The sequence below is a fragment of the Saccopteryx bilineata genome, chromosome 5 (assembly GCF_036850765.1).
Source record: "Saccopteryx bilineata isolate mSacBil1 chromosome 5, mSacBil1_pri_phased_curated, whole genome shotgun sequence".
In the NCBI taxonomy this organism is placed as follows: Eukaryota; Metazoa; Chordata; class Mammalia; order Chiroptera; family Emballonuridae; genus Saccopteryx; species Saccopteryx bilineata.
In genome coordinates this window covers 47,596,282-47,620,679 of record NC_089494.1, presented here as the reverse complement: position 1 = coordinate 47,620,679, position 24,398 = coordinate 47,596,282, and the positions used below count along the sequence as shown (strand labels likewise).

The following is a 24,398-nucleotide window of genomic DNA, read 5'->3' as shown; positions in this document are numbered from 1 at the left end:
AACACAATTCAGTGCATAAAACAGAATAAACCTAAGGTTCTTGTGCTTAAGAAACTTTCCCCTATGAATCCAATGAAAAAAATTTTTTTTCATTTTTGGTTTAAAAATACTGTTTTTTTTCTCAATATTTAATTTTTTTTATTTTGCTAGGGGGAGGGGGAGGATAAGCAGAGACAGACAGACAAGAAGGAAGAGAGATGAGAAGCATCAACTCATAGTAGGAGTACCTTAGTTGTTCACTGATTGCTTTCTCATATGTGCTTTGATCAGGGTGAGAGGTCTCCAGCCAAGTCAGTGACCCCTTTCTCAAGCCAGTAACCTCAGGGTTTTGAACCTGAGTCCTCAGTGTCCCAGGCCAATGCTCTATCCACTGTGCTACCGGCTGGTCAGGCTTTTTTTTCAAATTTTTTTGCTAAACTTATTGGGGTGACATTGGTTAGTAACATTATATAAGTTTCAGGTGTACATCTCTGTGATACATCATCTATACATTGCATGTGTGCCCATTACCTGAAGTCAGATAATCTTTTGTCACCATATATTTGACCTTTCCTTGTTACTACCCGCCACCCCCCTTCCCTGTGGTAACCACCATATTGTGTTGTGTCTATGAGTTTTAGTTTTGTATTCCACATATGAGTAAAAGCTATTCTGGCTTCACATTCATTGATATGTACTAATTATGGACTGAATTGTTTCCACCTGAAATTCCTATGTGGAAATCCTAACCCCTGATGTGCCTGTCTTTGGAAATAGGACCCTTACGGTAATTAAGGTCCAGTGAGGTCTTACTGGGGCCTTAACTGAAGAGGCTGGTATTCTTATAAGAAGAGGGAAAGAGCAGGGATGTGTGAGCACTGTCAGATGGCCATGTGAAGGCACAGGAAGAAGGGCCCTGGTGACATCTTAATATTGCGCTTCTAGCCACCAGAACTGTGAGAAAATTAATTTCAGTTATTTAGGCCACCAAGTCAGTGGTATTTTGTTATGACTGTCCTCGGGAACTAATACAGTATTTTATTCACAGTGCCTCAGAATTATTGTTTAGTAATTTTGGTAAAACCATGAACACCACTTTGGAAAAATTGATTAACATTTTACTCCAATTATTTTACAAAAATACATATGGCTAATGCTTTCCTCTAACACTGTAGCTTGCTTACTGACAAGTTAATTAAATTTGCAAGTCCACAGAAACCCTGACCTGTAAACAGATTTTGAAATTATCTTTCACAGGTTTGCAACTTTTCACTGATTCAGCACTCGCTATTGGTACCTTCATCTTCATGCATACCGCATTCCTGACAATGTCTTGCTATTCAAAGTGAGGTCTGAGGACCAGCCTCAACTGGGAGCTTGTTAGAAATGTAGAAGCTCAGGCCCCATTCCAGACCTCTTGACTCTGAATCTGCAGTTTAAGAAGAAGCACAATGATTCTTGTGCACATGAAGTCCAAGGGTTTCTGGTGTAGTGCATTGTGTGCTGCCTGCGAGCAGTCACCCACATTTCTCAATTATAGACTGTGGAATACTTGCAGTAAAAATACCTGAGCCAATACTTGTGCCATTTGCAAAATTAAGTTCTAAGGCCTAGTTTTAGCCTACAGAATCGGAATCTCCTTGGAAATTTTGCTTTTTTAATATGTCTGAGGATAACTGGACTGTGGCAAAGATGCACCACCCCCCCACCCCCACCCCCCACCCCCGTTACTGTTGGAATTTGAAACTAAAGAACAAGAGCGTTCCTTCAGATTTTCAAATCACGGATTTAAGACCTCCCACAACCATCCTAATTTCCCCCTATTATCAGCACTCCATATTAAATAACAAAGAGTTGGACGCTTTACTTCAGTCATGGCTATTCTCAAACAGCTATTGCTGAGGTGCCTGAAAGCAGACAAAGAAGTGATGAAAAGATAGTGGGAAATCTATTCAGGTGTATAATGAAATATATATATATATATATAGTTTGCTGGGAAACAAGGTAGTTAAAAATGAGACATTATCTACTGAACAGGTGGGTTGGCTGCAATGAATTCATTAAGCAAATGGTAGTTAGAATAGGTTGAGGAAGCAATAAATTACAGAGTGACAATGCAATGAAAAGTGTAGCAACCAAAGTGTAGTTTTACATGCAATTAAAAAGAAAAATAGTCCTAGTTCTCATGCATTTCCTCTTAAAAATTAAATGGATATATAGTGGCAAATGTCCAGCCAGAATATGTCCTTTGTGGATCATGTTAAAGAGTTTCTTCTAAACCACGTAGATCCTGTAAGTGTTTTTGGAGTATATGCGTTTATAATTAATTATTAATTCAGGTTCTTACATGAATGTTTAAGACTTGTCAAAGCACACCTGGAAAAAATAAGGCTTATAATACATTTTGTGTCATTTATATGTGTTTGTTCTTTTTTATTTAGGCTGCCCATATTATATTCTTTTTTATTTATTTTTTTAACAGAGACAGTGAGAGAGTCAGAGAGAGGGATAGACAGGGACAGACAGACAGGAATGAAGAGAGATGAGAAGCATCAATCATCAGTTTTTTGTTGTGACACCTTATTTGTTCATTGATTGCTTTCTCATATGTGCCTTGACCGTGGGGCTACAGCAGACCGAATAACCCCTTGCTCAGGCCAGTGACCTCGGATCCAAGCTGTTGAGCTTTTCTCAAACCAGATGAGCCCATGCTCAAGCTGGCGACCTCGGGGTCTCGAACCTGGGTCCTGCGCATCCCAGTCAGACGCTCTATCCACTGTGCCACCACCTGGTCAGGCCCATATTATATTCTAAACTACAAAAATTTCACTAATAGCATAATTTACACTTTATAATCTACTAAACTATTCTATTATTGAACACTTAGAATGCTTCAAGTATTTTGTTAATTAATAAGTATTTAGAAAATACAAATTGATTAAATATAATATATAGAGAAAACTTTAGTGTTTAGAATTGACAGTGTATTCTTACAAACTATAGACTTAAAGATATTATAAGACAATTAACAAATATTGCATATGTATGTGTGCATTTATTTCTCTTATAATCATTTAATTTATTTATAATTCTAATGTTAAATATGATTTAATAATATGCACACAATGCAAATAGCAATGGTGAGAAGAGACAGAGATAGATCACGTGAGTGCAAGTGTTTCACAGAGGTTACCAGCTGGTGAATCGAGAGTCCCCCATAGTAAGTCTCCCATAATAATAAATTTCCATCGACAACCATATCATTCTTTTCCCTAAACTCCTTCTGCCCAGTCTTATACCTCTCCCAACCTAAACCCAGTTTACAAAACAGTAACAAGGTGAAATTCAACTCAATATGATAAGCCAACTGACTTATGATCATCATATTTTGTCTTACCAAAATCAATAACACCAATGCCTTTTCCTGTCACAAAGTCTAAATTTTCTATTGTTAATAGCTAATTTACAAGACACCCCATTGAATTTTCCTCCCAAAATAATTTTGTACAAATTTTTAATAGGAAAGAAGCATTTTTATGTTTATTTCTACCAGACTTGAAGAGCGACCTAAAGTTTTAAAAGCTTTGAAAAGTGTCATAAATTCAATGATATTACATATGAATAGACAGCAACAGACTCTTTACTCATATATTATATAAGAACATAGAGTATCTGACCTTACCCATATAGAGAAGGTACCATTTTCTGAATCCATGAAAAAATAAAGGGGTTTTCCAACTCTGCTGAGCATCACCTCTCCTAAGAAGACTCCTGAGAATACCAACTGCTGGAGTCCAGCCAAGCCTTTCAGATTCAGAATCTGCAGAAGGAGATAGCCTCCATTAAGTATTATAAAACAAACAAAAAAACCTTCTCAGGTGGTTTCGATACAGCCTCTTAACAGATGCGTTTAGGAAACACTGAGAAGACACGAGTAAACCAGAAAAAAATCTGTCATTTTATTTTGCATATAAATTGCAATTTAGGGGGAAAAAAAACAAACTGATTATATATGGTGCTCCTAAAATAAATTTATTTATAGGAAGATATATTTGAGGACAGAATTTAAAAATTTATTATTAATCTAACATGGACTTGATAGGAAATATAGACTATTTTTCTATCCCATTTGGGTGGATGAAAAAGGAATTGAAAAACAGCCTCAATTGGCTCCAATATCTTTTCTTTCTGTGTCATTTTCCCTTTCTGCTTTTCTCATTTGTCCTGCAAATGAAGATTATGCAGTACTGGAAAAAGGTATTTTAGGTGAATTGGGGCTTTACTTATTTTTTTTGTTTGTTCTAGTTCCAATAGAATGACATCAATGTTAAAGAGTAATTGGATTCTCGCTGTTCTCATTGTGGTCCCAGGTCTCTTTAACCTGTCTCACCAAGCATTACTACTGCATTTAAAATTCATAAAGATCTATCCTAGGGACAAAAATCTTAACACAAATAATAACATTTCAAGTTTTAGCTTTCTAGTCTTCTTTTGTAGGAAGATACCTTTGCTAATCTAAACAAAAATGCAGATCATTCCTCATTTTTATAATTAAAAGCTTTTTGTGATAATACTCAGTGAATGAATGAAGGACTACATAGGTTTCACCATCAGTTGTGTGAGCGCTGTGTTTTCACATTATTTATAATTATTTTTATAAATGGGAAAAATGAATTAGTTTGATATTATATAGCAAAAAAAATTTTTTTTAAATTTATCATTAACATGATTAGACAATTAATAAACTGGTATTGACCTAATTCTCAGCTATAGTAGAACTAAAGGCTATTGTTGAATTGATATCAGTATATTAACATTAAAACAAAAAATATGTTAATTAAAAGAGATTAGTTGATCAGACAGAGTAGAAAAGGAAAGTCCATCTCAACACTAACCACAAGAAAGTGAAGATGCCCTTATCAAAAGCTTTAGTAAAGTGATCCCTTCAGTTTATCATTGTTTTTCCTTGCTGAAATGGATGGATAAGTCTACCTAGTAATGAGAGAAAACATTACAATCATACGATATACTTCATAATTTTAATATATTTATTTATTCATTTTGGAGAGGATAGAGAGAGGGAGAGAGAGAGAGAGAGAGAGAGAGAGAGAGAGACAAGGGGGGAGGAGCAGGAAGCATCAACTCCCATTTGTGCCTTGACCAGGCAGGTCCAGGGTTTCGAACTGGTGACCTCAGTGTTTTCAGGTCGATGCTTTATCTACTGCACCACCACAGGTCAGGCCTATACTTCATCATTTTAATTTTCATGCTTGCCAAGAACCCTTTGATGTCTTACAGTTTGGTTTATATGCAGGGAAAGAATGTACTGCTATAGCCAAATTCTCTTAATATTTATTTGTGTATTGCATGTATGTGCTCATTTTCAGTGTCATGAACAGTAATGTAAATCAGAGTGATCAAATCTCAGCAAGCTCAGAAAGCCCATGAATGTTTGATTCTCTTGTATTTTTCTAAGTTCCATTTAAATGAATATCTTAATTTAACCCTGAGTCATGAGGTCCATCTCCATTATGTATTTAAGTTTGAAGTGTATGTAATTATAAAGCCCAAGTTTGACAGATGATGGTTTCACATTTAAAGTCATAAGTTGTGTTATTAACACAAGATGTTCTTTCAGAAAATGGAATAAAATTTCTTCAATTATTTATTTCTTCTTGTTCATAGGAAGTCCAACACAATTGCCAGCTTCATAGAATATCATTTTGTGCAGATGATAAAACTGACAAGAGGATATTCACTTTCATATGCAAAGATTCTGAGTCAAATAAACATTTGTGCTATGTATTTGACAGTGAAAAGTGTGTAAGTATGCCAGATGTTTTAGGGTGGTTTGTTCTGTTTTATAATCCAGGAATTGTCTTGTTTCCAGCATTAGTAAAGCACTTGGAAATGAATATTGTCTAAAAATACTTAAATAAACTAATAGATCCATCCTGTCATAAGAATATGTTTCAGGATTTTATCCTTAACTAAATTCTTATGTCCACAAACATGCATGCAAATTTCTTTTCTTAGAGTGTCATTCCTGCTTCTGTTATGCATTTATTTATCTTATAATCATATATTTTGTTTGTATTTTTTTTTGTATTTTTTCAAAGTTAGAAGTGGAGAGGCAGTCAGACAGACTTCTGCATGTGCCCAACCAGGATCCACCAGTATGCCCACCAGGGGGTGATGCTCTGCCCATCTGGCACATTGTTCCATTGCAGCGGGAGCCATTCTAGCACCTAAGGCAGAGGCCACGGAGCCGTCCTCAGCACCTGGGGCCAACTTTGCTCCAATGGAACCTTGGCTGTGGGAAAGGAAAAGAGAGAGAGGAAGGAGAGAGGGAAGGGTGGAGAAGCAGATAGGCGCTTCTCCTGTGTGCCCTGACTGGGAATCGAACCCAAGACTTCCACATGCCGGCTGATGCTCTACCGCTGAGCCAACCGGCTAGGGCCTGTTTATAATTTTTAATCTCAAATATGACTTAGTAATATGCACATAATGAAAAGAGTAATGGTAAGCAGAGTATTTTTTTTTCTGAAATGTAATGGGTCTGATGAAAATAGATATTTCAAACTCCAGGAAATAATATTTGTGTTGCTTCTTAAAAAATATCCAGTACTTTGAAAATATGATTCTTAATTTTCATTATTCAGAAAACTTAATATAATGAAAGGTAATAGAATTCTAGGGGCACATGTGTGTGCCCGCATATGTGTTTGTGTGGTAGGTTGTGAATGTGATCTAAAGTTTTAGCAAGTAAGAACAATCAAGGAATTCTAAAGTTAAGTTCTGCAATACTTCTTTCATCTTCTAGAATCTTAAGAAAACCTTGTGTGTTGATTATAAGAATAAGCTAATGATAATCATAACTTAGTCTGAGGTCCTGTTTTAAAACCTAACATGTGAATTCCAAACACCCATTGCAGCCATTGGTGGCTTTGGTAAAAGTACCTCTAACCTTAACAACATTCTTGGCTTCAACAGGAAAAGAACTTCATTCATTTATTTGCTGATTTTTCATGCTGTTAAAAATGTCAGGACTAATATTATTATCATTATTATGTAATTTATTTCTTGTTTTCAGTATGTGAGCTTCTTGAAAACAAGTACCTTCTATTTTGTCCATATAACTCCTACAACAGGTGGAAAATAGATGCTCAATGAATTTTCCTTAAAGTCCATGTATTGATAGAAAAACTTGAAAAAAGTAGAGCAATTTTTTTATCTGTATCTTTTAAACTATAGTGCTATAAAAAGGCAAACTAATGTGATAAGCTAATTTGCATCAAAATATCTTTTGAGAATTTGATGAACATTACGGAACATCTCATCAGAAAAATATGCTTATCCATATAAGAAATACTATGTGCACAATAGGGTATTTGTATGAAATTCAAGTTGTTTTTGAAATTTATCTTATTGAGCCAATGCATTGTACTTAAAATTCTAAGTGCTGCTAAACCATAATTGGAGATGGTTTTTCTATGTATTTGAGAAGATTAATGTAGGTATCTTCTGTGTGTAAGATATAATAGCCTTTTTACCACTTATACCGAGGAAAAAACTTAGTTGGCTTTCTGGCCTTTTACATAGAAATAAACTTTTTTGGGGTCCTTTGAAATATTCATAATCAGAGGTTATTATAAATATTAGCCTTCTTACAGTTTTGTGTCAAGTGTTTTAACTTTTTTTATTTATCCCATATAACTTAATTATACAATTATGTAAAACATAAGCTTTCCAGAATCTCTTGAGTATCAAAAATACAGACTATTGCTACCTGATCGTAATTGTTTATAATTGATTTCTATAATTTCAATTCCTTGATATAGTATACTCTGGATATGACATATGAGCTTTCTTTTTTCTTAATGGTTGATAATAATTTCTTGAAGCCTACAGTAATGACTCATAACCATTAATGTGCATAGTATACATAAGGAGGGCCTTGTGAAGTAGAGCTCTTTGATTTTCATTTCAAGAAATATGTTCATATCAATTGGGGCTGGAGCTCAGGAAATATACTTTTATCAAGTTCACCAAGTAATTCTTCTGCAGGTAGATGAAGTCTGGACTTTGAAAAGCAAAGGTATCTAAGATGCCTTTCAACTACATATAAATTGACATCACTTTCTTGAGCTCAAAGAGGACATGATTCCTCAAAGTTTCATTACATTATTTTTACCTCAAGATTTTATTTGGTCTAATTATAATGAAGAGTATGTTTAAAAAGTGTATGTAGAATTTTTGATATGCCATATTCTCTAGTTTTCATTTTAAATAACTAATTATAGAGTATTAAAATAAGAAAATGAATTATGGCCTAATTGATACAACTCTTTCCTCTTATTTTAAGAAACTAAGACCAAAGAAGTTGAGTAATTGTCCCAAAGTTACAACGCAAGAAAGTAACAGAATCAGGAGTAATATTTAAGACATTAGATTGCTATTATAGCATTCATCCCATAGTATTATATTACTCACATAAACGTGACCTGTTTCAAAGTCCATATGCCCTGATTGAGGCCTTTGTCTTTTCACTGCTTCTGTGGAATTGTTGAGAATTTGAAAGTTAGATGAAACCTATTGTAGTATGCCACAAGGCTGGAATTCACTATATTATTAACAGTATCATGGTGTGTTAGTGGGTATTCCTCTTCCATGGTGACAGTGAAGATCACATGGGGAGCTAGCGACTCAACCTTGCCAAGTAGTAATGGAGAGATGACAAGTGAAGAAGCTGCACCTCTATCTCCCCAGGTAGTAGTGAGAGAGTGTGCCCCCATTCCCATTCCCCTACTAGAACTGTGTCAGACTGAGGTGCTCAAAACACAAAGTTTAAATAATTTCTAAAGTCTTATATAATATCTGAAATATCCAGGACTCGATTAAAAACCACTCATTAACCAACAGGAAGATCTTAAACTAAATGAAAAAAGATATGACCAATAGAATCTAACACTGAGATGAGAGTAATATTAAAATTACAAGAAAAATAATTATAAAAACCATAATAAAAAAATAAACAATACACTTGAAACATTTTTTTCCAAAAAAATTTATCAAAGGAAAAGAAAAGAAAATATAAAAGGAAACCCATGTAGTAAAATAGACCATGTTCTGAACTATAAATTTCAAAAATGTAAAATAAAGGAGAACAAAGAAATCAGTACAGAAATCAGTAACAGAAAGATAACAGAAAAGTCTTTAAAAATATGAAAATGAAACATCACACTTGAAAGCATTCCACATGTCAAAGATAAATTTTCAAGGGAAAAACTTCAGCATGCAGTAAGCTACATATAAATGAAGTAGAACATAACATTTTTGTGATTCAGATAAAACAGTACTGAGAGAGAAATGTGAAAGAACTAAGTTAGAAAAAATAATGTCTCAAATCAAAGCTCTCACCTCATGTACGTAGAAACCAAAATATCAGAATAAACTCAAAGTACGCAGAAAATAAATAAAAGAGATAAAAGATGAAATTGAAGGCCCTGGCCGGTTGGCTCAGCGGTGGAGCGTCGGCCTGGCGTGCGGGGGACCCGGGTTTGATTCCCGGCCAGGGCACATAAGAGAAGCGCCCATTTGCTTCTCCACCCCCCCCTCCTTCCTCTCTGTCTCTCTCTTCCCCTCCCGCAGCCGAGGCTCCATTGGAGCAAAGATGGCCCGGGCGCTGGGGATGGCTCCTTGGCCTCTGCCCCAGGCACTAGAGTGGCTCTGGTCGAGGCAGAGCGACCCCCGGGAGGGGCAGAGCATCACCCCCTGGTGAGCGTGACGGGTGGATCCCGGTCGGGCGCATGCGGGAGTCTGTCTGACTGTCTCTCCCCGTTTCCAGCTTCAGAAATAAAAGAAAAAAAAAAAAAGATGAAATTGAAAACAATAATAGAGAAAATCAATGAAATAAAGACCTGGTTCTTTGAAAGATCATAAAAATAACAATTTAGTTAGATTGACAAAGGTAAAAAAAAGACACAAGTTACCAACGTCAGAAATGAAATAGGAGATTTCACTGCAGAACACTACAGATAGCAAAAGAATAATAATTAGATGCTATAAATATTTATATATGTGTAAATATGACAAGATAGATGAATTGAATAAACTTTTCAAGAAACACAGCTACATTAAATCATCCAGTATATTAAATATGTAATTTGAATAGCCCTATAACTATAAAGGAAATTGAATTTATAATTTAATACTTATTAAAAGAGAAATTCCCAGGCCTAGATGTTTTCAATGGAGGACTCTATAAATGCTTAAAGAAGTTAACATTCTGTACAACCTATTTCAAAAAAACAGAAGAGGTTGGGAAGAGTACTCCCCAACTCGTTTTATAAAACTAGTATTTCCCTAATAGGAAAATTGGTCATACACAGTGCAAAAAATAAATATTAAAAAATAAAATAAAACTACAGACCAAACTATGTTTCTTAGAATTTATATGCAATGATTTCTAATGAATTATTAACAAATATAATTCAGCAAAAAATGAAAATAATTATACATTGAGACCAAGTGGAATTTGCTCCTAGGATGCAAGTCTTGCTCAAATTTCAAATATCCAGCAATGTAATCAACCACGTTAACAGACTAAAGAAGAAAAATCATATGATTCTATCATTTACTGTTTTAAAATTAAAAAAAAACATTCATTCTGTATCTTGACTATATTAATAACAGTATTAATAGGTTGTGATTTGTACTAACTATTCTTTGTAATACATTATCATTGGTGGAAAGTACATGAAGGGTATGTATTATTTCTTACAACTCTTTATAAATATAAAATTATCTCAAAATAAAAAAATTTATTTAAAAAACCTGGGAAATAAATTATGGCCTATTTGGATCAACCCTTTCATCATATTTTAAGTAAATCCGGGCCAAGGAGATATAGTGCCTTTCCCAGAGTCACAAAGCTAGGTAGTGACAGAATCAAACCTAGACACCCAAACCATAGAGTCCCATTTTTACATTTTTTTCTATCGTTTTTATACTACTTGCATGACAATGACCTCTCCAGAGTTCCTCTGATCCCCCCCACCTTATTTTGAGAGAAAGAGAGACAGTAAAGGAAAGATATGAGAAACATCAACTCTTAGTTGCATCACCTTAGTTGTTTATTGATTGTTTCTCATGTGTGCCTTGACCAGAGGACTCCAACCAAGCCAGTGACCCCTTGGGCTCAAGCCAGTGACCTTGGACTTTAAGCCAGTGGCATTGGGATCATGTTGATGATCCTGTGCTCAAGCTGGCAACCTCGGGGTTTTGAACTTGGGACTTTTGTGTCCCAGGTTGATACTCTACCCACTGTGCCACCACAAGTCTGGCAGAGTTCCTCTGCTCTTAATGGGGCCTTTACTTTATTTATTTGTTCTATTTCATATAATTAGTACTTCTTTGAATTACTAAAAGCTTCTTGAAATTTAGATGAAGGCCTATCCTAGTATGCTAAAAAAGCTGGAACTCACTTTATTAGTATCATCAGGTTGTGTTATTAAGATTTAATGTTTTCGTTCTGGCCGGTTGGCTCAGTGGTAGAGCGTTGGCCTGGCGTGCAGAAGTCCCGGGTTCAATTCCCGGCCAGGGCACACAGGAGAAGCACCCATTTGCTTCTCCACCCATCCCCCTCTCCTTCCTCTCTTTCTCTCTCTTCCCCTCCCACAGCTGAGGCTCCATTAGAGCAAAGATGGCCCGGGCGCTGGGGATGGCTCCTTGGCCTCTGCCCCAGGTGCTAGAGTGGCTCTGGTCGCAACAGAGCAACACCCCGGAGGGGCAGAGCATCGCCCCCTGGTGGGCAGAGCGTCGCCCCTGGTGGGCGTGCCGGGTGGATCCCTGTCGGGCGCATGCAAGAGTCTGTCTGTCTCTCCCCGTTTCCAGCTTCAGAAAAATACAAAAAAAAAAAAAAAGATTTAATGTTTTCATTAAGTTTAAAACTTCTAAAATAATCTCATTAAATTAAAAAAAATAAAATTGGGGTTATGATTATGATGTGATTGATTTGGTTTCTTTAACATAAGGCACATTTAGTCACTGTCAACTGTTTAGCCATTGTTTTGATAGTCTTTAGTTTTCACAATTTTGTTTCCAAATATTAATATATATATATATATATATATATATATATATATATATATATATATATATATACTTTCGACACTGGATATTGAATTTAATAAAATTTAAATGGTAGCCCAATATGCAGATGAAACTCTCACTGCAATTACATGTTTTTTTTAATTTAAAAATATTCTTTCTCTTTTTATAATCTTATGTGATCAAGAATAAAATGAATCCTTTTAGTTTAGTCATCTGTTAAATTAAGGTAATATAACAAGGGAAATTCAAATATAAAAAAAAACATTACTTCCAACTTTTTGTTGAGACAAATTCATATATGAATTATATAGGTACTTGAGGTGGGAGCTTAGATTATTGATTTGAGCCTTTTTTTCTAATGTGTTAACTCAGTTGTTACACATTTCTCTCTCAGTACTGTTTTATCTGTATCACAATTTCATATATAATTTAGGCACATATATTTTGCCTTTTTTAATTAACTGAGTTAAATGCTATAAATATTTTTTATGGCTAAAAGAATTTTTTAAATAAACATGAACTGATGGTGATCCAAGAAGGCAGCAGAGCAGGTAGATGTAACACTTACCTCTGCCCAGGCCTTTTAGTTGAAGTTACAACTAAATTTAAGAACAGTCATCCAGAATAACCTATTCAACACTATCTGAAGAGGAGTCTTAGTATTCACAGAAGAAGCTACATCGTGACTGGTAGGAAGGGTGGAGACACTTAAAGGGCTGGCCCCGCTCCCATGGGCAGCAGCTGAAGTTCTGGGGGGATATCTCAGCTGCAGGGCAGTTCTCATGGAGAAGTATGGGGCCCAAGCCTGAACCCCAAGCCATCTCCAGCCCAAAGCATCAGAGCCAGGAAGAGTCATCCACATAGTTTCTGCCAGAAAAGGACGGGAATCTACGGAGATACAAGCACCGTCTTAAAGGGCCAATGCCCAAAACCTTACTTGTAGACACTTACCCTGAGCTCTAATGGAAGGAGGGCTGAGCAGACTAGAGTGGCATGAGGAGAGTCTGGCATTTGTGCCTCTGTGGAGAGACATGGGGACACAACCGTAGGATCACTATGCTGAATCATTCTCCCATACCATATTTGCCATCATTCTTGGGCAGAGAACTCACCTCCATGTGGCATCTGCCTGGAGTAAGCTATTGCTCCACCCTTTGGACTCCTTCCCACCCTACCCTCCAGAGGTTTGACCTTGCTGAGAAGTCAGCTGCCTTGGTCTGGGCATAGAGGTCTAGGCAGACTCAGGCTTTAAGGTAGGGGCCATTTCCCCCACTTTCCCATGAATCTGACTGGTGCTTCTTCCTCATGGGAAATTCAGTAGAACCACCCTCCTGGCTGCCAGCAGAGCCGCTCTGCAGTCTCCAAAGCCCCATCTGACGGACTCCTAGGAGCTTTGCTCTGCTGAAGTCAGGGAAAAATCTGGGACAAACTAAGACCTAGGAGTTTGGGGTGGGAGCCACACCCACCACCTTCTCTGAAACCTGAATGGCAGCACTAACTCAGGGGAGATCCACTAGTTGCATGCTCCTGACCCCACCAGAGGATCTTTTAGTAACAGAGCTTAACAGGCAGCCAGCAGGTGGAGGCAGGCAGAAGTGGATCTTGAAGTTTCTTGGGGCTTCTGCTGACCTGCCCCAGAGCTCAGTGTTGGTAAAAATCCAGCCTTAGTATGCAGCTTGGTCCTTCCCATGTGCACTTATGCTTAACAGAGGTGACCACAAACCGTGGATTGCCTGAAGCTTCAAAAAGGTGGCTGAGGGCCAGTCACAGGCAGAATCTTTCATTGTCCTGCACTAGTTTCCTCCCAAGAGGCTCAGAACCAACACACCCAGTGGCCAGCTTCAGACAGTATCAGTGCAGGATCCAGTTAGTTTCAAAAGCAGCATATCCAAAGGGAGATTTTGTCAGGCACTAAACCAAGGTGAAGCAAATCCCGCTTCCAGTGGTCAGCACCTGTATAGCAACTCACATGCTTTGGTTAAGGTAGAGCCTCAGTCAGCCAACCTGAGGGTCGATCTCATGTATGAATGGACCAATAGCAATCAAGACTTAATTACAACAGGAGAGTCTACATAACCCACACAAGGGACATTCCTGGACCGCCCACCTCAGGTGATTGAGAAAACTACACTACTGGACCCAATAGAACACCTACTACATAAAGCCACCCCACAAAGAATAAGAATTATAACAGATCTATCTAATACATAGAAATAAACACAAAGAGGCAGCCAAAATGGGAAGAAAAAGAAACAGCCCCCAAATGACAGAACAAGAGAAATCTCCAGAAAGAGCTAAATGAAATGAAAGTAAGCAATTTATTAATATGGAGTTTTAAAAAATGGTTATACAGGTACTCAAGAAACAAGGTGAGAACTTCAACATAGAGATAGCAAGTATGAAAAAGGACATAGAATCCATAAAAAGAAACTGGTCAGAAATGAAGACTACAGTATCTGACATCAACAATACACTGGAAGGAATAAACAGTAGGTTGGATGAAGCTGAGGATTGAATCAGCAATTTGGAAGACAAGGTGGAACAATACACCCAATCAAAGCAGTAAAAAGGAAAAAAAAGAATAAAAACAAATGAAGACAGTTTAAGAGAACTTAGGGAAAGAAAGTATGAACTCAGTAAGACCTTAAATAAAAAGATAGTAAGCATAAAAAAAGATATAAAAACCATAAAAAACAACCAGTCAGAAATGAAGAATAAAATACTTCAAATGAAGAATTTACTAGAAGAATCAGCAGATAAATAAAGTAGAGGATTGAATCAGTAATTTGCAAGACAGTGTAGCAGAAAACTATCAGAGCATCAGAAAGGAAAATAATTTTCAAAAAATTAAGAGAGTTTAAGGGGCTGTTGGAACAATATCAAGCATACCAACATCTGCATCATAGGGGTACCAGAAAGAAGAGAGAGACAATAAGGAATTAAGATCTTATTTGAAGAAATAATGACAGGATTTCCTTAAGCTGGTGAAGGAAAAAGACACAGAAGCCCAGGACGAGCAGAATCACAAACAAGATGGACCCAAAGAGGCCCACACCAAGGCACATCATAATTAAAATAGCAAAAGTAAAAGACAAAGAGAGACTCTTAAAAGCAGCAAGAGAAAAGCAGTTAGTTACCTACAAGGGAGCTCCCATACAACTGTCAGCTGATTTCTCAACAGAAACATTTCATGCCAGAGGGATTTACATAAAATATTCAAAGTAATGAGGCAAAAACATAAAATGAGGTAAAGACAATCTATTCAAATAATAGTACTGGGAATATTGAAAAGATAAGTGCAAAAAAATGAAACCAGACTACCTTTTTACACCATACACAAAAACTCAAAAGGGCTTAAATACTTAAATGCAAGATTCAAAACCATCAAAATTTTAGAAGAAAACATAGGTGGTAAAATCTTGGACATTTCTCATAGCAGTATTTTTCCTGATATATCTCTTTGTTCAAAGGAAATAAAAAGAAAGAATAAACAAATGAGGCTACATCAAACTAAAATTTTTTTGCACAACAATGGAAATGATCAAGAAAATGAATGAGAAAAACATAATTGCCCATATATGCAAAAGGGATATTCTGCTTAATATTCTGCTCACAAAAATTTGGGGATATTTTGTAGTTTTCTATTCATTTTGAAATATCCTCTAATTTTTGTGAGCAGTATATTTAAAAAATCAATAAAGAACTTAAACAACTCAACACCAGAAAAACAGGATCCAATTAAAAAATGGGAAAATGACCCATTTAGAATACATACTTTTCTAAAGTGCTCATTGTCACTAATCATCAGAGAAATGCAAATTGAAACTGAAAGAAGATATAACCTCACACTTTTCAGAAAGGGTATCATCAATAAACCAGCAAACAAGTGTTGGCAAGAGTATGGAGAAAAAGGAACCCATCGACACTGGTGGTAATACAGATTGGTACAGCCTCAGTGGAAAGTAGTATGGAGTTACCTCTAAATATTAAAACCAGAACTGCCTTATAACCCAGCAATTCCACTTCTGGGAATTTATTTTAAGAAATTCAAAACACTAATTCAGAAGAGTATATGCACACCTATGTTCATTGCAGCATTATTTACAATAGCCAAGATTTGGAAGTAGCCCCTGTGCTCATCAATAGATAAGTGGATAAACAATTTGTGGTGCACTTACAAAATGGAATACTATGCAACTGTAAAAAAAGAAGGAAATCTTACCTTTTGTAACAGCATAGTTGGACCTGGAGAGCCTTATGCTGAGTAGAATATGCCAGTCAGAGAAAGGCAAGTACCATGTGGAATCTAATGATCAAAATTATCTAATAAGTAAAATAGAGACTGACTCATAGAAAAAGAGCAGGTTGACAGCTGTCAGTGGGGAGGATAATGAAGGGGTAGAGGGACTGAGCAAAAATAAACAAATAAAGAAAGAAAGAAATTAAAAAAAAAACTCATGAACATGGACAACAGTGTGGTGATTGCCAGGGGTGGTGGGGAGGTGGTGGAGGGTATGGCGGGATCAGTGGTGATGAACAAAGACTTGACTTGGGGGTGAACATACAATATGGTATAAAGGGATATGAAGTAGAATCGGACACCCAAAGCCTGTGTAATTATGTTAGCCAGTGTCACCCTAATAAATTTAATTTAAAAAATTAAAATAGCCCTGGCCAATTGGCTCAGCAGTAGAGTATCAACCCAGCATGTGGAAGTCCTGAGTTTGATAAGCCAGGGCACAGAGAAGAAGCACCCATCTGCTTATCCTCCCTTCCCCCTCTCCTCCCTATCTCTTTCTTCCCCTCCTGCAGCCAAGACTCATTGGAGCAAAGTTGGCCCTGGTGCTGAGGATGGCTCCATGGCCTCCACCTCAAGTGCTAGAATGGCTCTGATTGCCACAGAGCAACGCCTCAGATGGGCAGAGCATCACCCCCTAGTTGGTGTGCTGGGTGGATCCCAGTTGGGCGCATGCAATAGTCTGTCTCTGCCTCCCTGCTTCTCACTTCAGAAAAATACAAAAAAAAAATGAAAATAAACAAATGTGAACTACTAAAATGACTGTCTTAATTAAATAATCTAAGCCTTATTAATAAAGTAGTTTTTCAATTTAAGATGCTCATAACAGCAATAAGTTTTAGGATTTGCTAGAGATAAATGAAAACATGGCACTTTCAAGATTCAATCTTACAGTTTTTATGTCTTAGACATCTTAGAATTAAATATAACATATTTGCAATGCATTGAATTAATGCGTTTACCAAACTTCATGTTAATAAAGTAAATAAATCTTTAATGTTTATGTTGTGCAAGACACATGGTATCAGCTGAGATATGAGTGGAGAAGGAAGGAAGGGGCGGATTTAGGATATTTATAGCAGTTTCTAGCTGTAGATCAGAGATTGTAAATCCTTTACCTGTCCTAATTCAAATGATGCACATATTTTGTTCATTTGGCACTGTTTTACAAAAATACTGTGCACTGTCACTTAAAATTGGAAGCTTTCATATAAAGATTCAGATTTCTGACCCCTTCTTACATATTTAAAATCTGACAACTCTGGATTGAAACTGTTCATTTTCACAAGCCAATAATTAACTAACTGGAGCTGAGAAGTATTTGCTCCGTGTGAAGAGGGCAGACCTCAAGTTTACCACAGAACCACCCAGGCAGCCTCATTCAAGTTACTTGCCAGGTAACAGACCGTCCTCACTGGGAAGAGGAAACCAGTAGCAAAACAATGAGAGAAACTGCAATTGGCACTATGGTTTCATTACTAGGCACTAGATATTGTAGTAAGAGAGGAAAAAAACTAGGAAAAAAAAAGTGATAAAAGAGATGAGAAGTGAGACAGGACTCTTGCTTCCAATATCAATGGCTATTCATTTAATTGCCTTTTTTTTTATGTTGTGCATGGGTAGGCATTGAATTATTATGTTAGCAGAGATGACTTTGCTCATTTACCACACCTCTACTCACAGCTGTTGCCCTTTTGAAGTACCTCCTGTCAGTGTTTTTCTTGATTCAAAGAACAATCTGACACAATTAAAATGCAAATCTTCTTTGTTTTGTCTTTACAAAGGCTGAAGAGATAACTTTAACAATCGGCCAAGCATTTAACCTGGCATACAGGAAATTTCTAGAATCTGGAGGAAAAGATGTTGAAACAAGAAAACAGATTGCAGGGTTACAGAAAAGAGTGAGTAAACTAAGCTTGTTTAACATTTATGTGATGTAAGTACAGGGAAACTTGCATATCATAAAACAAATACAGAAGGCTTGCCATTAAATTTCCCCCACACTGATTGGAACTGCTTTCACTGTGTTCCTATAATTTTTCATTCCTGATCCCCTGCACAGTTTTTAACCATTTTATATTGAATTCCCACAAGAACTTAGTGTTCTCATGTGACTTTGCTTCACTTCCTGATGCTTCTCATGGGGATCAGAGCAGCAGAAGCAACAGATGCTGGGTAAGTGGTTTCCCATGCAGATCAGATTCCTTTGTAATTAAATTACACTCTTTCTCCATTCTCTTCAAAATCATCATAAGCAAGTTTCACTGTCTTGCGGTTATTCTCCAAGATTATGGGTACAGATTGCACAGTGCAACTAGAAAACACAGAGATGAGGTATTAGCTACATGAATTTTGCACACATGTGAAAACATTTTAAGTTTAATATGTCTGTCCAGTGACCTAGAATTCTCTATTTCCCAAGCTTTATCAAATTATACAAAAGAATACATTAAAATTTTAATTAATATGAAATCCCACTCATTAATGCAGTCAGTATCATAGCTGATATTGTCCGACAATAGATTTCTAAAGGTTATTTAATAATCATTTGCTTTTTAGATTCAAGACTTAGAAACAGAAAATGTGGAACTTAAACACAAAGTACAAGATTTGGAAAACCAGTTAAGAATAACCCAGGTGTCAACATCTCCAGTAAGTATATAGCATGTGTGCATGTTTTTCTTGGAAACAAGATTTCAGGGAAATAAAACATCTCTGGATCATCAGCTCTGCAATGTTTCTGTGATATTTGACACACTGTGATCAGTAGTTTAAAACTACAGTTGGGTAGAGATGAAAGGTGTTAAGGAAGGTTAATTAAAAAATTAAAACTATGTAGCTCAGGTCAGAGTTGCTTTTCATGTTGCTCTTTTCACTTATTTTTTTCTGGAATAATTCAGCCCTCAATTTTTGTTTTGTGGCATATCTTTTTTTTTTTTTTTAATTCCTATTGATTACTAATTACTGAGGTTCGACTTAATGAGCCAAACCAATCTGCCCTTGGAGTACTAAACTTTGTTCTAGAAACTGGACTGTTAACAAGACCAAACCCGATTTCTTATACTACATAATAAAGGTTTCCACGGGGAGTGACACAATTGTATTTCAGACAGTAAAATGAATGTCTGTGCAGACAAAACTTAAATGTTTATAGTTAAATTATTTACTTTTGGTTTCTCATAAATTTTAAATTTTTTCCCCAGTACCATGTATGATACTATTATTTTGTTATTTTGGCAAAGGGAAATTTTTGAAGGGAGACGAAATTTAAAACAAGATATTCTTTGTCTAAGCAAAATATATTTAGGATTTTTTTTTCTTTTTGTATTATTTATACTAATGATGGTCATCATTACAGTGTGTATTTTATTTTGTATTTTAAAATATTTAATGTATAATTTATGACTTGATATTATGAGCTGAAAGACAACCATGGCATTGCAAACCTTGGAAAAGAAATTTGGTTGGAAATTTTTATTTGCAAGTTCATTGTGGTTCCATCCCTAGGCTAACTCAATGAGCACTTTTTAGTGTATGTATATATTTTGCCATCTACTATTAGAATATTTCACCAGTTCATCACCATGAAGAAAGCTTCTATGAGAAGTTAAATTTAGGGTTTCAAATTTGGTGAGTCATGGAAATGGGTCAAAAAACTTTCTTTCCTCTACACCCACACTTGCCAGCCTTCCACACTACAAAAGTTGGTGTTTCCATTGCTCGGTGCATAGTTTGTGACTGTGGAACTGCCATGACCAAGGTGAGAGAGGACAGGAGTGAGGTACCTGTGTTCTCCTGTGTCTTTGTTATGCAGAGTAAGGAGCCAGAGCGTCCTCAGGTTCTAGCTTATTATAATATTCCTTCTTATTTTCTCTCTTCGCTGCTATTACTATGCTTCTCATCAAGGTTATGTTTGGGGTTTTTTTGCCTCCTTGGTTTTAAAAAAAAATAAAGCATCAGCCAAACTCTTTCAACCTATGGTCCCTGTAAGGCATTTTTCCCCACTGAGGAAGAAGGAAGGGTGTAGCCACGAAGTGTGAAATAATAAAAGCTTTATTTAGTACAGCGCTTCCCGGATGATTTTCTCTGGTCCCAGGGACAGAGACTAGAGAAGTCGCATGAGGAAACCACGTGGGGATATTTAAAGGGTCTCTAGGGTGGAGGCGAGTTGATATGATGTGGCAAAATCTCACTGGCTGACAGTCGCTCTTTTCCCAAGGACTTCTGGGAAGTTTCTTTTGACGTACATGAGTGTGGGCGGTCCTAGCCAAAGTTCCCGGGTCTGGTTTCTCACGTGACCTTCCTCCATTGCCCACCACCTTACATTCTGACCTTTTGTGTTAAATAGGAGTGCCATTATTCGTCTGGCTACTTCCTGCTGGTTAGGGGAGGGGAGATCGGAAGGTGGTGGCTTTGAGGGGAGTCGTGAGGGACATTTGTTTGACAATGACTTGAGAAACTTCACGGATACAGTCCTGTAAGGATTTAAAAAAAAAAAAGAGGAGCAATAGGAGGATTTGCAGGGTCCAGCCTTTTGGTGAGCTGGAGATGGGTAGGGCCCAGTGGTTCCAACTGCCAGCGGTCCTACATGGGGGCAAGCTTGAGGCCAAACTGCATGTCAGGAGTGACATACGAAGACCTATGAGGGCACTAAAGGTCCAGAGTGTGATGGCATAACAGAGAAGGTAGCTCCCATGTCCACAAGAAATGAGATGGACTTCCCCGCTATTTGTAGTATTACCCTGGGTTTGGCGTGGGGGATGGGAATCTTCAAGTCCGGGTCGTATCAATCGTCCATGAGGGCTAGGAGTTCGAGCAGTGGGCCTGCCTGGCTGGCTTGGCCTCCCATTTGGGTGGTTTGTCCTCTACATAGAGGCACCAAGGAAGAGCCTGTTGCTCAAAAGGGGTAATCACTTCTCCAGTGACCGAGCTGCTTGCAGTCAGGGCAGGGCTCAGTGAGCAGCCGTGGGCAGAGGACCTGCCGGGACCAGTGACCTTGCTTGCCACATTTAAGCTCCTGGTGGGATTCCTCCTTGTGGCTCCTGGTGGGATTCCTCCTTGTGGCCCGGACTTCAGTTGAGCACCTCCTGTGCCTTGCCCCTGTTGCTCTGCCGGCCTCAGGGCTGCCACAAGAGCCTGGGTTTGGCGTGTTACCTTCTGCTACATGTGGGCCTGGTGAACAGCCTTGGCCTTTTTCTATTAGCCACTACCATTAAAAACTTTAAATGCGTGTGGAGGCCCCGGGTTCGATTCCCGGCCAGGGCACACAGGAGAAGCGCCCATTTGCTTCTCCACCCCTCCGCTGCACTTTCCTCTCTGTCTCTCTCTTCCCCTCCCGCAGCCAAGGCTCCATTGGAGCAAAGATGGCCCGGGCGCTGGGGATGGCTCTGTGGCCTCTGCCTCAGGCACTAGAGTAGCTCTGGTCGCAACATGGCGACGCCCAGGATGGGCAGAGCATCGCCCCCTGATGGGCAGAGCGTCGCCCCATGGTGGGCATCCCGGGTGGATCCCAGTCGGGCGCATGCGGGAGTCTGTCTGACTGTCTCTCCCTGTTTCCAGCTTCAGAAAAATGGGAGAAAAAAAAAACAAAAAAAACTTTAAATGCCATGATCATAGGTCCCAGATAGGGGTTTTGGGGCTGAGAATAAGGGGGGGGGTCTCCTGGGGAGCCTGGCACCCAGATCCGGCCGGAAACATCAGAGCCAGAGGCAGGACAGGGCCAGGCCTTCTTGCAAGAAGATTGGGTTGGGCTGTGGGGTCAGGAGAACTGCAAACTGGCGTGAGGGGGGCCTGACGAGGGAGGGATTTAAGAACACAGAGGAGAAGGGAGGGGCCCCTGGCCAGCAGGGGAGGAGAAAGAGGGACTGGTATTTGCAGATGAATGAGAAACAGGATCCTGCAAAGGGAGGGCAGGGGGCTCTTGGAGAGAAGAGACCCAACTGGAGAGGTCCGCAGAGGGACCAGAGAGGAGTCCTGAGAGAGGGGCACCCCTGGGGGTCAGGCAGGAGGGGGAGAGAGTTGGGGGACAGTGAAGGAGAAAAGATCAGAAGTGGAGGGTTTAGGTGAGGTTTCTCTGGCCAAAAAGGGCCTGCGCCGAGTAGCAGATGGCACAGTGTTTAGGACGGGAGTGCAAATACTTGAAGCCCTGAATGTAAGGGATCTCCAACCAGTTCCCAATTCTTTGGCGATAGTTAAATTGGTGAGGGTGTTAAAACCGAAAGTCCCTTCAGGAAGTTACCTGGTTTGATTATCCAGTGGGTTCTGTGGCCTGGCCACAGTGGAGAAGAAGGTACTCCAGGAGCCTGTGCCTCTATGGCCACCTTAGTCCTTGGAGTTATCAGAGATGAGAATTGGTGTCCCACAACTCAAGCTCTGGCCACCGGACAGTTAGGTAAAGTAGATGTGCTTGGGACGTACCCATGGGCACACACGCACTCAGAACGGAAAAGAGGTCCCTGACGCAGTTGCAGTTTTGGATAGGGAGTCTCGGCAGAAATAACTGAGGGGAGGTTGGAGGCAGCGGACTTACCTCACCATGTGCTGAAGTATGTGGAAAGTCAGAGATCCTGGTTCTTCCTCGAAAGAGAATGGGAAAACAGTGATCCCAGTGAGCTTCTACTCCTCCCGGTTTTGGCACCAAATGTAAGGTATTTTTCCCCGCCGAGGAAGAAAGAAGGACGTAGCCACGCAGTGTGGAATAATAAAAGCTTTATTTAGTACAGTACTTCCTGGACAATGTTCTCTGGTCCCAGGGACAGAGACTAGAGAAGTCGCATGGAGGAAACCACGTGGGGGATATGTAAAGGGTCTCTAGGGTGGAGGCGAGTTGATATGATGTGGAGAAATCTCACTGGCTGACAGACAGTCGCTCTTTTCCCAAGGACTTCTGGGAAGTTTCTTTTGACGTGCATGAGTGTGGGCGGTCCTAGCCAAAGTTCCGGGGTCTGGTTTCTCACGTGACCTTCCGCCATTGCCCACCACCTTACAGTCTCCAAATGGTGTAACATCCATTTGGATCTTATTGAAAGTCACATTATAAATCATCTTGTGAATCAAATTAGGATTATAAAGATAAATAAAGGGGAAATTACTTCTTCAAGTAGTCTTAATAAGGTAGTGTTCCTCGAATTCATTGCATGTGAAAACTAGCTTTACTTCAGTCTTTGTGTTTACAAAAAGAATAAAATAAAATCCATCCCCATTTGAGGCAAATGCAAAGTTTAACTGTGTATCTAATGTAATATAGAAAATGAAAATAATGTAAAGTACTGGTATGGATGCTCTTATAATGTGTGATGAAGTGTCAGATAAGGTCAGTTATGGGAATTATCAGAAAAATACAAAAAAATATTTTTAGTAAAATTTATTAGATAACTAAAGATCACAAGCCATCTTTTCTAGCAAGAGGTCCAACATTAAAAGTTGAATTTCTGTATCATAGAACATTGGTTCAAAGGAATCAGATCTTCTAATAAGAATATTCTGTCTTACTTAGCTGTTGATTCCTTTATTGTATATTGTATTATAGATTAAAAATGTGAGGCCCTGTTGAGTAGAATGTTCCTAATAGAGAACCTTTGTATTTTAAGGAGTCACAGGGTATGTAGAAACATAGATGCATTTCTCTCCTCAGAGATACCCTAAGGAAAGGTTGCTGATGTCATCCATTTATGTGTTATGTACATCATTGTGAATTGGTCATACTGATTTGTTTTAAAGGTGCAGACTAAGCAATTTTAGGGTTAAATTATGAATGAAAATCTTTAGGAATTCTTAAAAGGTCTTTCATGATTTCATTATATAAATTTAATTTAGTTTTAATTATTTTTAATTCCACTAAGTTATCATTGGTATTTAAAAATAATATCTTGCCTGGCCAGGCGGTGGCGCAGTGGATAGAGCATGGGATTGGGAAGCGGAGGACCCAGGTTTGAGACCCCCGAGGTCACCAGCTTGAGCGCGGGCTCATCTGGTTTGAGCAAAAGCTCACCAGCTTGGACCCAAGGTC

At 38.3% G+C, this 24,398-nt stretch overlaps 1 protein-coding gene across 7 annotated transcripts in view; it reads left to right on the top strand.

Moving 5' to 3' along the window:
- GULP1 (GULP PTB domain containing engulfment adaptor 1) overlaps window positions 1-24,398 on the top strand; it is a 269,578-nt gene that overhangs the window by 221,547 nt on the left and 23,633 nt on the right. For 4 of the 7 annotated variants that reach the window (XM_066280956.1, XM_066280955.1, XM_066280957.1 and 1 more), the window contains 4 exons: window positions 5,665-5,802; window positions 18,175-18,291; window positions 18,485-18,565; window positions 18,950-19,042. In XM_066280956.1, coding sequence (XP_066137053.1) covers window positions 5,665-5,802; window positions 18,175-18,291; window positions 18,485-18,565; window positions 18,950-19,042 — 429 coding nt within the window. The remainder of the gene's footprint in view (window positions 1-5,664; window positions 5,803-18,174; window positions 18,292-18,484; window positions 18,566-18,949; window positions 19,043-24,398) is intronic. The other 3 variants (XM_066280961.1, XM_066280959.1, XM_066280960.1) reach the window with 2 other exon arrangements.